General features: G+C 44.1%; 1 protein-coding gene across 1 annotated transcript in view; it reads left to right on the top strand.

Annotated features, from left to right (window-relative positions):
• SLC30A9 (solute carrier family 30 member 9) overlaps window positions 1-13,251 on the top strand; it is a 68,788-nt gene extending 55,537 nt beyond the window's left edge. Inside the window, exon 18 of the mRNA XM_056125539.1 lies at window positions 9,054-13,251. Coding sequence (XP_055981514.1) covers window positions 9,054-9,098 — 45 coding nt within the window. The 3' untranslated portion in view covers window positions 9,099-13,251. The remainder of the gene's footprint in view (window positions 1-9,053) is intronic.
• The last annotated feature ends 1,332 nt before the right edge of the window (window positions 13,252-14,583 follow it).

Genomic DNA, 14,583 nt, shown 5'->3' with positions numbered 1-14,583 from the left:
CCGGCTCATACCTGCTGTCCACAAGGCTCCCATGTGGCCGCCATCTTTCTTTCCAGAGAGGAGAGGGCGAATGGGGCAACACCCTTTCCCCTCCGGCAGACTTGATGGCCTGGATCAATGCATAGTCCGTTCACTTTTCTGCTCCAAGCTGCTGGGTTCTGCATTAAGTCCTTGTGCTTCTGGGGCCGTGGCCGTGCTGGAGAGCCGCTCGCGGGGGGTGACTGGTGACCTCAGTAGGGCATGAAGGACGGACCAGAACGCCCCCCTTCCCATGAGGTTTTAGTCGCCCCCACACCCCCGGCTCATACCTGCTGTCCACAAGGCTCCCATGTGGCCGCCATCTTTCTTTCCAGAGGGAGGAGGGCAGAAAGGAGCAACACCCTTTCCCCTCTGGGCAGAAATGATTGCCTGGATTAACACATAGTCCTTTCACTTTTCTGCTCCAAGCTGCTGGGTTCTGCATTAGGTCATTGTGCTTCTGGGGCTGTGGCCGTGCTGGAGAGCCGCTCGTGGGGGGCAACTGGTGGCCTCGGTAGGGCGTGAAGGGCGGACCGAAACGCCCCCCTTCCCATGAGGTTTTAGTCGCCCCCACACTCCCGGCTCATACCTGCTGTCCACAAGGCTCCCATGTGGCCGCCATCTTTCTTTCCAGAGAGGAGAGGGCGAATGGGGCAACACCCTTTCCCCTCCGGCAGACTTGATGGCCTGGATCAATGCATAGTCCGTTCACTTTTCTGCTCCAAGCTGCTGGGTTCTGCATTAAGTCCTTGTGCTTCTGGGACTGTGGCTGTGCTGGAGAGCCGCTCGTGGGGGGCAACTGGTGACCTCGGTAGGGCGTGAAGGACGGACCAGAACGCCCCCCTTCCCATGAGGTTTTAGTCGCCCCCACACCCCCGGCTCATACCTGCTGTCCACAAGGCCCCCATGTGGCCGCCATCTTTCTTTCCAGAGGGAGGAGGGCGGAAGGGAGCAACACCCTTTCCCCTCTGGGCAGAAATGATTGCCTGGATTAATGCATAGTCCTTTCACTTTTCTGCTCCAAGCTGCTGGGTTCTGCATTAAGCCCTTGCGCTTCTGGGGCTGTGGCCGTGCTGGAGAGCCGCTCGTGGGGGGCAACTGGTGACCTCGGTAGGGCGTGAAGGACGGACCGGAACACCCCCCTTCCCATGAGGTTTTAGTCGCCCCCACACTCCCGGCTCATACCTGCTGTCCACAAGGCTCCCATGTGGCCGCCATCTTTCTTTCCAGGGAGGAGAGGGCGAATGGGGCAACACCCTTTCCCCTCTGGCAGACTTGATGGGCTGGATCAACGCATAGTCCGTTCACTTTTCTGCTCCAAGCTGCTGGGTTCTGCATTAAGTCCTTGTGCTTCTGGGGCCGTGGCCGTGCTGGAGAGCCGCTCGTGAGGGGTGACTGGTGACCTCGGTAGGGCGTGAAGGACGGACTGGAACGCCCCCCTTCCCATGAGATTTTAGTCGCCCCCACACCCCTGGCTCATACCTGCTGTCCACAAGGCTCCCATGTGGCCGCCATCTTTCTTTCCAGAGAGAGGAGGGCGGAAGGGAGCAACACCCTTTCCCCTCTGGGCAGAAATGATTGCCTGGATTAATGCATAGTCCTTTCACTTTTTTGCTCCAAGCTGCTGGGTTCTGCATTAAGCCCTTGTGCTTCTGGGGCTGTGGCCGTGCTGGAGAGCCGCTCGTGGGGGGCAACTGGTGACCTCGGTAGGGCGTGAAGGACGGACCGGAACGCCCCCCTTCCCATGAGGTTTTAGTCGCCCCCACACCCCCGGCTCATACCTGCTGTCCACAAGGCTCCCATGTGGCCGCCATCCTTCTTTCCAGACAAGAGAGGGCGAATGGGGCAACACCCTTTCCCCTCCGGCAGACTTGATGGCCTGGATTAACGCATAGTCCTTTCACTTTTCTGCTCCAAGCTGCCGGGTTCTGCATTAAGTCCTTGTGCTTCTGGGACCGTGGCCGTGCTGGGGAGCCGCTCGTGGGGGGCAACTGGTGACCTCGGTAGGGTGTGAAGGACGGACCAGAACGCCCCTCTTCCCATGAGGTTTTAGTCGCCCCCACACCCCCGGCTCATACCTGCTGTCCACAAGGCTCCCATGTGGCCGCCATCTTTCTTTCCAGAGGGAGGAGGGCGGAAGGGAGCAACACCCTTTCCCCTCTGGGCAGAAATGATTGCCTGGATTAACGCATAGTCCTTTCACTTTTCTGCTCCAAGCTGCTGGGTTCTGCATTAAGCCCTTGTGCTTCTGGGGCTGTGGCCGTGCTGGAGAGCTGCTCGTGGGGGGCAACTGGTGACCTCGGTAGGGCGTGAAGGACGGACCGGAACGCCCCCCTTCCCATGAGGTCTCAGTCGCCCCCACACCCCCGGCTCATACCTGCTGTCCACATGGCTCCCATGCGGCCGCCATCCTTCTCTCCAGAGAAGAGAGGGAGAATGGGGCAACACCCTTTCCCCTCCGGCAGACTTGATGGCCTGGATTAACACATAGTCCTTTCACTTTTCTGCTCCAAGCTGCTGGTTTCTGCATTAAGTCCTTGTGTTTCTGGGGCTGTGGCCATGCTCCAAACTTAACTCTGATTTTCAGGGAGAAAGATTGGGTGGTTTACTTCTCATTGATCACTTTGTATATAGAGAGATGTCGCGCGGCCGCGTAAGCGGCCGTGCGGTTTTGAGAAAAAGTCCTCGTTCCCACATACTCGAGCTGTGTTTGTAGAGGCTTCTGGTCACTAGGGTTCCATCTGGGGGAGGAGGGATGCGGCGCCTACTCCATCTGGAACTTGCCGGTGCTCTCGGCTCTTTTTGGAACCTGTTTTTTCTTTTTTCTTTTCCTCCGGGATCCCGCACCCTCCATGTGTTCCTTCTCTTATTCTGAATGCTTCAAAGATGGCGCTGGGGGGCGGGCTGTGGGCGTGACTTCCGGAATCAGAGGTTACCTGGGAAGTGTAGTCCGGCAGATTTGAGAAAAAGTCCTCGTTCCCACATACTCGAGCTGTGTTTGTAGAGGCTTCTGGTCACCAGGGTTCCATCTGGGGGAGGCGGGATGCGGCGCCTACTCCATCTGGAACTTGCCGGTGCTCTCGGCTCTTTTTGGAACCTGTTTTTTCTTTTTTCTTTTCCTCCGGGATCGAGAGGGAGCTTCTCATGATTCTTTTATGACGCGGAGTGGGAGGCATAATTTCTTCATGTCGATCATCAAAGCCTCTCTCTGAGGCTCGGTGGAGCTCCGTCTCCAGACCCCAGGCGCAGACGAACGGCCCCATCCCTTGCATCAGCCCCGCAGCTGAGTCTTACGATCGTTCTGGCACTGCTGGGACCGGGGCTGTTCTGGCCGGTTGCAGCCATCCCCGTGAACGGCCGGATTATATTCTTAACTCATGTATGTATGGGTTTGAGAATATATATACTCATATATATAAATATTCATATTTATATATATACCCATATATATAAATATATATACTCAAATATATATATAAAGCACCTTATGGTGTATATATATAATATATATATACACTCTTCAGAAATAACCAGGTTTTTTTTCTTTTTTTTCTTGCTTTTTGGTTCATATCTGGCAATGCACAGGGGTTACTCCTGGCTCTGCACTCAGGAATTACCCTTGGCGGTGCTCAGAGGACCATATGGGATGCTGGGAATTGTACCCGGGTTACCCACGTACAAGGCAAACGCCCTACCCGCTGTGCTATTGCTCCAGCCCCATAACCAGTTTTTAATACTTAAGTATCTCTTTTGTGTTTATTGCCATATTCTACATAAAATCCTTTAAATTCCTCCTAATTTAAACATTGTTTTTTCTAGGACTGGATAGATAGGACTTCCGTAAGATGCTTTCCTTGCACAGAGTTGACCTGGCTTTGATCCCTGGCATCCCTCTATGGTCTCCTGAGCCCTGCCAGGATTGATCCCTGAGCTCAGAGCCAGGAGTAGGCCCTGAGTACCATCGGTCATGATCCCAAAACAAAAAACATTGTTTATTCTTTGTTAGTATGATTTGATTATTATATATGTTCTTTCCTGTCTGCCATTTTAATAGACTCATTATATTACATTTTATTGTACTTGTAATTCCCCCTAATTCAGTATCATTCCTATGTGTACTCATGCATGTATGGGAGAAATGCACTTTCCTTGGCTAGGTTTTGAACAGTGTCACTACCTGCTTTCTTTTTTATTGAAACACCTTGAGCTACACTTACAAAGCTTTCATGTTTGAGTTTCAGTCATGCAGTGATCAAACACCCATCCCTACACCATTGTACATTTTCTACCACCAATGTCCCCAGTATCCCTTCCCCCACCCCCTCCACCTTTACCTTCCTCCTGCCTCTATGGCAGACCGTTTCCCTCTTTCTCTCTTCTTATGGGCATTATGGTTTGCACTACAGACAATGACAGGCCATCATGTTTGATCCTCTTATCTACTTTCAGCACACATCTCCCATCCGGAAAGATCCCTCCAACCATCATTGACTTAGTGATCCCTTCTCTATCCCAGCTGCCTTCTCACGCATCTCATGAGTCAGGCTTCCAATCATGGGGCAGTCACCCTGGCCCTGTCTCTACTGTCCTTGGGTATTAGTCTCATATTATGATATTTTATATTCCACAAATGAGTGCAGTCATTCTATGTCTGTCCCTCTCTTTCTGACTCTTTTCACTTAGCATGATACTCTCCATGTCCATCCACTTACAAGCAAATTTCATGACTTCATCTTTCGTAATAGCTGCATAGTATTCTATTGTGTAGATGTACCAAAGTTTCTTTAACCAGTCGTCAGTTCTCGGGCACTCGGGTTATTTCCAGATTCTGGCTATTGTGAACAATGTTGCAATGAACATACAGGTGCAGATCATTTCCACTGTGCTTTTATTGTACGCCAGGGATATATTCCCGGAAGTGGTAATGCTGGGTCATATGGAAACTCAGTTTCTCGTTTTTGAAGCAATGCCCATATTGTTTTCCAAAAAGGCTGGACCAGTTGACATTCCCACCAACAATGAAAGAGAGTCCTTTTCTCCCTACATCTACACCAGCACTGGTTGTTCTTGGTCTTTTTGAGGTGTGCCAGTCTCAGTGATGTGAGATGATATCTTATTGTTGGTTTGATTTGCATCTCCCTGATGATTAGTGATGTAGAGCATTTTTTTCACATGCCTTTTGACTGCCTGCTTTTTTAACCTATAGTTCTCACTAGACGTAACTTCATTATATGCAGGTGATATTTATTTTCTATACTCGTTGCATACTTAGTGTCTGGCATAGAGTGAACATGTAGTGGAAATATCATTTTGTTGTTTTGAATTGAAGTTCATTAAAGTTAGCTTGCCTGTCCCCAGCGGGTCCTCTGCCTGTAATGTCTGGCCCTTTCTGCAGTCTCTCTTTAACAACACACCTTGCTCATGCTGTCTCTTCTAGCTGGACCCCTCCTTTCCCTCCAACACACACACACACACACACACACACACACACACACACACACACACATTCTCTCTCTCTCTCTCTCTCTCTCTCTCTCTCTCTCTCTCATATGACTTAGGCTCTGTGTCTCAGTGAGGTCATCCTTCTCACCCTTTTATTCCTGGGGTTATTATTTAGTGCATTGTAATAGGTGTCCAGGGAGCGGTGGGTGTAGAACCAGGCCTGAAACATATCCTGGCTCTGTCACCTAATCCCTTGTGAAACTGTCAAACAGGCAGTTTCATTTGACTCAAGTCACTGAATTGACAGGCTTATTTCTTCCCACTTTGGTTTCCCCCCCTTATGTAAAATGGAAATCACTATGTTATTGGGAGGATTCCCACACTGAGCACAGTATGACACAAGAGTGAATGCTCATGGGATGTGTTAACTATGACCTTATTGTATGTTACCAAAATTTGACCAGCTGACACTTAAGAGATAACAGGGAGAAGCAGACTTGATCTGGCAAATACCATGAAAACCGAGTTCCAAGCCTCATTCACATGAACGCTTATATACAGCATGCATCAAAGCACATGGAGTGATTAATGCATTAGGTGTTGGGTACACCCTGCTCTAGTTTCCCATAGTTACAGATAACTTTCTCAAAGTTATTTTCGGCAAGCCCTTCCCCCGCTTTTCGATCCTGTATCGACAGTCCCTCAGATCCTGTTTTTGACAGCCTTATCCAGTTCCCCCTTGGTGCTCATCTGATCTCGGGTTGGAATTTACTTTCCATAGCTTTATCTGGTCCATTGATCTTTGGGAGTAACTTACTAACTGCTCAGACCCCATCAACTCCTGAAGTTATTTATCACCCAGACTTTGCTCCTAATACCTGTTTCTGCAGAGAGATTTTCCCATTTTGAATTTCTGTGTCCCAGCTATAGAGATGTAACCTGTGGGTGGTTATGTCTGTACTCATCTCCCTGACTCAGCCTCTCGGAGTCAGGAACAATGTCTTAATAGTCTCTACTTCCCAACACATTGCCTGCCTCAAGACTGTGTACACGTGCAGCAGTTTCAATGACTTATCTGAATTTATTTTGCATCCTCCTTTACAAAATGAGTCTTAGGACAGAGACTGGTCTGCAAGTTGGTATTTCAGAGATCCTGGTCCTGGTTCTGTGCTTTCCAGGGTGCTGCTCTTGGTCATTGCGTATTTGCTTTCCATTGCCCTTGCTGGGAAGGTTACTTTTGCTCTCAGATAGAGAAAGGTAAAGGTAAATGCCCTCCCGTTGTTCGTCGATTTGCTTGAGCGGGCCCAGTAACGTCTCCATTGGAGACTTTGTTGTTACTGTGTCTGGCATATCGAATACGTCACGGGGAGCTTGCCAGGCTCTGCCGTGCGGGCGAGATACTCTCGGTAGCTTGCCGGGCTCTCCGAGAGGGGCGGAGGAATCGAACTCGGGTCGGCCATGTTGGCTGCGTGCAAGGCAAACGCCCTACCGCTGTGCTATATATGAGGCACATAAATGACTTGTCCTGTTCTCTTGGATCTAGTGTTTCTTTTTTTCATTTGGATGTTCTGAGGAGCTGTGGTGGTGGTTGAGGAAGGGGGCAAAGAGAAATGAGAGAGAGGGAGAGAGAGAGAGAGAGGGAGAGAGAGAGAGACAGAGACAGAAAGAGAGAGAGAGAGAGAAAACGAGAGAACGAGAGAACATGGGCTTCTGCAGAGTAGAGAGGTAGCCCCAATATACATCCCCAGCATTAGTCAGGAAAATACACATCTCAGAAGGGGAGATGTGGGCAGCATACATGCTTGGGCACCACACGCAGCAGCACATGGGCTCGGTCAACATCTGTGCTGGACCTAGTATTTCTGGCTTCCTCTGCCCGTTCTCTGACCAAAAGGCTCATCTTCTGAGTTGCAACTTCTGTTTCATCCCTAAGAAACTCTTGGGCCCTCCCTAAAAAACCCTCTGCGCCATTAGCTTCAAATGCTTGAATTTGCTCACGTGAACCCAGCCTAGAATTTCCTGAGAGCCTTTCTTGGAAGCCTTAGGAAGTTCCAAGTGCAGGAGCAGTAAGGGACTCTGGGAGGAGATGGCCACGGACAGAGAGTCTCTTCCTTTCTTAGAGCCATGGGGAGGCTTTCAGGAAAAGAATTATGTCATAGGACCATTATTTTTCTCTTAAAGATAGCGAGTGTTCTTGGGGGAGAGAGATAGTACACCTGGTAAGGTGTTTCGTTCACCTTGCCAGCCCAGGAATGATCTCTGAGCACAGAGCCGAGGAGTAAGCCCCGAGTGCAGCCAGGTGTGGCTCAAATATAATGATGATCAGATATTGAGCATTCCAGAAATGAAAAGTAAAGGTCTGATTGTCGATAGCAAGAAGGTCTGTGTTACTTGTGCAGAGTAAGCAGAGGCTTGGTATTTTACAGAGGGTCTGGGTTGGTCACAAGAAGCAAGAATATGAAGATGGACTGGAGCAGCTCTTAATGGTTCCATTTTCAGAGTCATTTTGCTGAGACTGAGGTGGCCTAGGAAAAGAATGTTCTCTTACTGCTTTATCAAGGGAATTGCAATTGATGAATTGAAAAAAGTTTGCATCTTATACATCTTTTTTTTTTTTTACTGATGCATTTAAAATTTTGTTAATCAACCTTCATCAGATCAAGGGCATTAAACTTACGAAAGTTCGGTGTCAAGAACAATTATTTTTTTTTGTGGTTGAAGCTTGGGATGCATCTGGTGGCGCTCAGGGATCACTCCTGGTGGTGTTCAGGCACTACTGTCGGTAGTGCCAAGGATTGAACCCAAGTTGGTCCTGTGCAAGGCGAGTCCCTTAACCCCTGTACTATCTCTCTGGCCCTGTCAATCATCTTTACATAGCCTATGAAAGCAAAACAATTAAAATTTAAGTTCTCCTTATTTTCCATCTGTATCTGGCTTCTTTTCAAAAACGTATCTTTTTTTAAAAAAAAAAATAGCACATAATTCTGTATACTTACAGTGATGGCACACCATGTCCACCACCAAAGTGCCAGGATCCTGTTATTGTCCCTAGGTCCCTTGTCCTCCCCTCACCTATTTTTTGCTCCCACAGTTCTGTTGCCATACTTCAGGGTTTACCCTGTTTTCCACTGAGGACTGTCGGAATTTCTTGTTTTATTTCTTCATACTCCACATATGAGCGAGACCACTGGGAACTTGTCTATTAAAGAACATGAAAATGAACTCGGGGCTGGAGAGATAGCACAGTGGGTAGGGCGTTTGCCTTGCACGCAACCGACCCGGGTTCGATTCCCAGCATCTCATATGGTCCCCTGTGCACCGCCAGGAGTAACCCCTGTGCATCGCCGGGTGTGACCCAAAAAGCAAAAATAAAGAAAAAAGAAAAAAAAAGAAAATGAACTCAGGAAGGTGGGACTGCTCACAACGCGTCTGCGCGTCCATCGGCCCTATCTTTCCTTCTGTAAATGTGCTTATAGATGCTGCCAAGACAGCTTGACCTGTGTTTTCAGTGCTTTAGTGATGTGAAGGCATATAAGGAAACCGCAGTTTTTCTGTTATGTGAGTAATGTGGTGATTTTTTTTTCCCCTTCCAGGAACGAAATCCTGAAGTTCGACATGTTGATTTGGAGATCTTATAGATTTGACGGCATTGAAGCACAATGGAAGGAGCGTTGGGCGTGGGGCGAGCCTGCTGGGGCCTGCTGAGGGTGTCAGTGCTGTTCTGAAGCCTTTTTTTTTTTTCAAAGATGGGAAATATTTTGTATAAAGGTCCATTCAACAGTCCGCAGAACTAAAGCCACTTCTTATTTCTAAACTGACATATTTCAAGTTAAATCAGTGTGGAAATCATGTTTCTACGTTCCAGTAGGAAAGCTTTTAGTTAACTTCCGTTGTCCCTGATCTCTAACTTTTGCCAGTCAGGGTGTGCTGTACCATGCAATCATGTTTCCTTCCCCACAATGACAAACAGAAGCAGCATAGCCGTGGGATTTTGATTTTTAATTGTGTGGCTACTAAAGCCTGCCCATCTCAGAGCATTCTGGCGAATTCTCAGTCCTGGTTTTTAAGCACTCTGTTTCAGAATATGTCCTTCCTTCTAGACCCAGAGAAATGATTCTACCGAACTTATGATTTTGCCCTCAACAATTCTCCTTACCTAGTTATCCAGAAATGTTCATTCCAGAAATGGCTTAGTTTACCGAGTTGGAAGGAAACATTTCAGTCCATTCTCTCAGGTTTCCCATTTTGTCGTGTTTCTGACCTGCCCTTTGCCTTTCCCCCTAATTTGGTTTCGTTTTTGTAATGGTAAAGTAACTCTCTATGTTTTTCATGAGTCAGGAGTGACTTACTTTTCTGGTGGTTGTTGTGTTTTTTTGTTTTTGTTTTTTTTGTCTTTTTTTAAAACTGGCTTTAGTTCCATAGTGGGTGTTTGCTAGGAGAAAATACATTTGTAAGCATTGAAACATTTTATAAATTGGGCTAGAAATATTTATGATTTTACAGACAGAATGAATGGCTTTTTGTGTTTAATTTATTTAAAAAGAGGCACTACTTATGTAAATCTGAACTACAGGATATTTCTTGCTTTAAAAGAAAGAAAGGTCATTCTCATGCAGAAACTTGTGGTCATGTTCTGTGTAACATCACAGTCAAAGTGTGTCTGTAACGGAGCATCCTGCTGTTCTGAACGGGCACTTAGCATAATGTATGGCTTTAGCATTTATATAAACAGCTTCATCAGTTATCAAGGTGAAACAAGATACAGTCCCGTAATTGAAAATGCAGCAGGAAATGACAGCTCTGTCTCCATCTGAACCACTCACCGGCACTTTAACTTGTTCCGGTAGCTGTGAGTGTGGTCCGTGCGAGAGCCGTCAGCTCTAGATGGGGCAGCGAGTGCTTGGCCAGGGATCTGCCTACCTAGAGGCCTCACTACCTGGAAACTTAGTTTGAAGTTTATTAATTCAGCGAATTGTAATGGTGGAAACAAAAATAAACATTTGATTAAAGGGTTTGTAATGGTAATTTTTCATCCAGAAATGTCATTTACTTTACTGGAAAATCTGCATTCATGTATATACTTTTTACCATTGCATAACATTTTGCTTGCTGTACATTCTAATTAAAATAACATTCCAGCTTTATTTTTTAAGATATAAAATTGTTAGGTACAACTTGTTATGATTTCAGATTCTTCACCCCTAATTTAAAAAATAACACCCCCCCACCCCCCCATTTTAATTTATTCCCAACCTTTCCCTTTCCACCTGCCATTTGTTATTCTCTGTCACTGCCATATGGGAAGGTACCAAATTATATTCAGTTTCCTCCTAGTAAAATTATTCTGAAAAATTTCTCATAGCTAGACAAGAATAATTAGCTCATTATAAAAAGTATCTCAACGTGGATGTGCAGAAGTTATTCTAAATAGTAGCTTTGGTTGTAAGACTTCCCAAAAGAGGCCAATTCCTGATACTTCATTGAGTCTCAAGAATCTGATGTTGAGGCTTTTTCCCCTGGAGAAGCCCGTGTTCTCGCCATCTCCTCCTAGCTCTTTAAATTTCTTTGAATAAAAGCTATTTTGTTTCACTTTATAAAAGGAATCAGATTTTTACTTAGTTCAGACCTATACCCAAAAATTAATTGAAGGCTTATGATCCCATTATTCCTTCCCTGCCCTGTTCTGCACTTATTTTGTAAAATTTGGCATAAGGAAGAACAGCATATCTAGGAATTTGAGTGTTTCTATGGAAGCAGGATCTGCCCTCCCACCCACCCTCTTTCTTTTATATTACCGTGAAATTTGAACTTCAGAAACCAGGGATTTGAGCCGTCTTTCTGTGTTTCTCTACTCTTTCCCCTGCCTGCCCGCACCAGAATCAATCCCGGGTCTCCTGACACATGCAGGACAAGTGCCCTGGTGCTGGGCTGTCTTCTGTCAAAGTCGACGAACAGTGCATCCTTCAGAATTCTTTTTGTTTGCCTCTCCCTCAGTTAGTGCATCTTACTTTATCTTGCCCTGACACACAGTTTTTGAATCTTTATATTTTGATACAGTTTTCAAGGCAAATGGTTTCTCTCTCAAAAGCAGTGGGCAGAGAAGATATCCCAACTCCTCGGAGTAACTTGGAATAGGGAAGTGGATTTGTTTCTCTGACTGGATCCCAAACCAGCTGTAAGCGGCAGCCCCATCATGTCCCTTAGCAGTTTTCCAGAACCAAGGCAGTGGAAGGATGAAGAACCTGTTTTTAATGAACTGTACTGGAAGTCAGCTGTATACAGCCCCAAAGTGATTATTGAACATATGCTGAGGAAACGGAGATTGGATAAGATTGGAAATTTTCCGAACGTTTTCAGAAGCAGTTCATGTCTATGAACTCCTAAACAACCTTCTCCCCAACCCCCCCTTACACACACACACACACACACACACACACACACACACACTATAACCTAGAATGACAATGGCATTCGATTTGAATTTGGGAAATGTGATTTTAATGTTACCTCAAGTTATCTCAAAATTTGAATAATGCCTTTTTTTGGCGGAAATTATACATTATACTATCAAAAGAAAATGACTTAAGTTTTTTTTAAAAAATTTGTTTCTGGGCCATATTCGGTGATGCTCAGTGGTTACTTCTGGTTCTGCACTCAGGAATTAACTTGTGTGTGCACAATGACTGTGCTTGGGGTCTATATGGAATGCAGGGAATCGAACCCTGGGTCAGTCCTGTGAGAGGCAAGCTCCCTACCACTGTGCTATTGTTTGGGCCCCTAAAATTATGCCATTAAAAGAAAATGGCTTAAGTTTGAAATAAGACAACTTTTTTTGAGGTAGAATGTTCGAAACTAAAGCAAATTGCATAGGCATTTCGAATTTATACTGTCTTTCTTAGATTGCATTTGTCAAGCTTTGGCATTTCCTTTAAATGTGATGACCCCCAATTTGCCAAACTGTCAAAAGTCAGTGAAGCAAAGAATTGAAGGTAAAATGTTGATTCAAAGATTCTCTCCCTAAATCCCTCATTTCTGACTCTGAAATAGAACTTTGGAAGGCATTTATATAGAAGATTGGTTTGGCAACCTTTATATTTGCATTTCAGCTTACTAGCATTTTTAGACTTGTTTTTTGTGGAAAAAGAAAATTTTTGTTCCTATTGCATTGTACTAATTTGTCTGATTTCACTGACAAATTAAGATGATCCTGATCCTACAGGATGCTTTCTTCCCCTTAGCAATATCATGTAAATAAGAGCAGTTTACTCAGTAGAGGTATTTTTCCCTGTTAAATGAAAGTCTGTTGAACATAAATAATTCTGTATTTAACGTGCTAAAAAACAATTCTGATCTGATGGATTTTACCTTAAATACACTATCTGTATTTATGAGCAGTTTGTTATAGAGTGTGCTTGTTTGTAAGGTTCCTGGTATGTAACAATTTTTAATTATTTTATATTAACTTTTCAGTATAAAGGAACTATTACTAATAGTTTGTTAGGTAAAGTGTTTTGTACAAGTGTAAATCTAAAAAGTTGTATTTCTTAGTAATATGTATTATCAGTACATTTTGGCAAAAGTAAATTAAACATTAGTTTATTTCTTTTGTGATTTATCTATATTGTATAGGTAGAGGGAGGAAATAAAATGTATAACACCAAAAAGCGACTATCTTCAGCTAGTCTGTACTGGGACTCAAGTTGAATTCTCTGCTAATCCTGTGGGAAGTTCTTTTGTTACTTCCTTTACTATTTTACTTCACAATAAACTTAGCAAAAGTAATTATTCAAAGTAATTTGGTCTTTTGAGAGGATTTAGTTCTTGTCCTCAGATCAAAACATATTGAAAAATAGAATCACTACAGTTTAGAAAATACATAGCAAAATGTAAATTGTGCCTGTGTTTTTAAGTGCTTATAGAGGTTTTTAAATAGTCTTAAAAGTAAAAGCATCCCTATTTTTATTATAATAGCCATCAACAGAATAATTTGAGTTCTTAGTGCCAGGTACTATTTTATGTATATTAACGTATTTAAGAACAAATGAAGTAGGTAGGAGCTGTCACTTTTTGGCAAATAGGAAACATGTATACATGCACATATATATGCTATATACAGATATTATATGTATATAATTGTTCTTGAGAACACAGCTGGGAAGGGACAGAATTAGAAATTGAACTTAAGAGGTTTGACATTACTGAGCTGATAAGCCCAGGATAATTAACATGGTATAGAAAGTGTGAAGAAGTATTTATTATAAAATAAGCAAATGAATTAACTTGAACTTGAATTAATTTGAATTAAAATGAACTTGGTAGAACTAGCTGGATCTGATTTGGCCTACTTAGAAAAGGAGGAATATGGATTTTGAGTGAGACATTGACATTTATGGAAGTGAAGGAATTCTGTTACTTCTGAGATTTATGTTCAAGTATTACAGGCTACTTTTCAAGACATAGCTGGGAGATATTTCCTTCAACTCTGAGTCACTGGTTTGAATCATATAGGAAAGAATACTATGAAATTAGTATTAATTTAAAATTTTCTAAATATTATATTTGCTACTATGAAATGTTTACATAATTCGAAGTTAAGCAGTTCAAACTGATCTGGAGATAAGATGCTCTAAACTGATTTCTAGTTTCCCATTTCCTTTTTTCAGTGATAACTAATTATTAGCTTGGGATAAAGCCTTACAGATTGTGTGCAGTGCGTACATACATACATCTTGATGTATGTCTCCCTATTTTCTGCAGATGGTAAATACATATACATAAATTGTCTTATGATATAAAAATTCAACAACAATTCAATATTTTATTTTTATTATGGTATGAAAATCCAGTATCCAGTGTTTTGTGTTCATTGAAAGTTGCCACAGCCAGAGAATGTAACAGTAGTGTTCTACCCACTAGTAGCCATGTGTGATAACCTGAAGCTATCTGCACTTGAAATTAAAAGATCCCCAGTTACATGAGACAAATGGTCGTGTGTCAAGAGCTCCGTGTGGCTGGTGACAATGTTGTTGGACAGTGTGGGTATAAAACATTTCTATGATCTCAGAAAGGTCTTCAGGTGCTACTGATGGTAAAGTAACCCTAACCTCTAATACTGGAAAACCA

This window comes from Sorex fumeus, unplaced genomic scaffold, assembly GCF_029834395.1.
Source record: "Sorex fumeus unplaced genomic scaffold, SorFum_2.1 ptg000055l, whole genome shotgun sequence".
Taxonomy (NCBI): domain Eukaryota; kingdom Metazoa; phylum Chordata; class Mammalia; order Eulipotyphla; family Soricidae; genus Sorex; species Sorex fumeus.
Note: the sequence above shows the minus strand (reverse complement) of the source record. Positions and strands in the feature narration are given on the sequence as shown.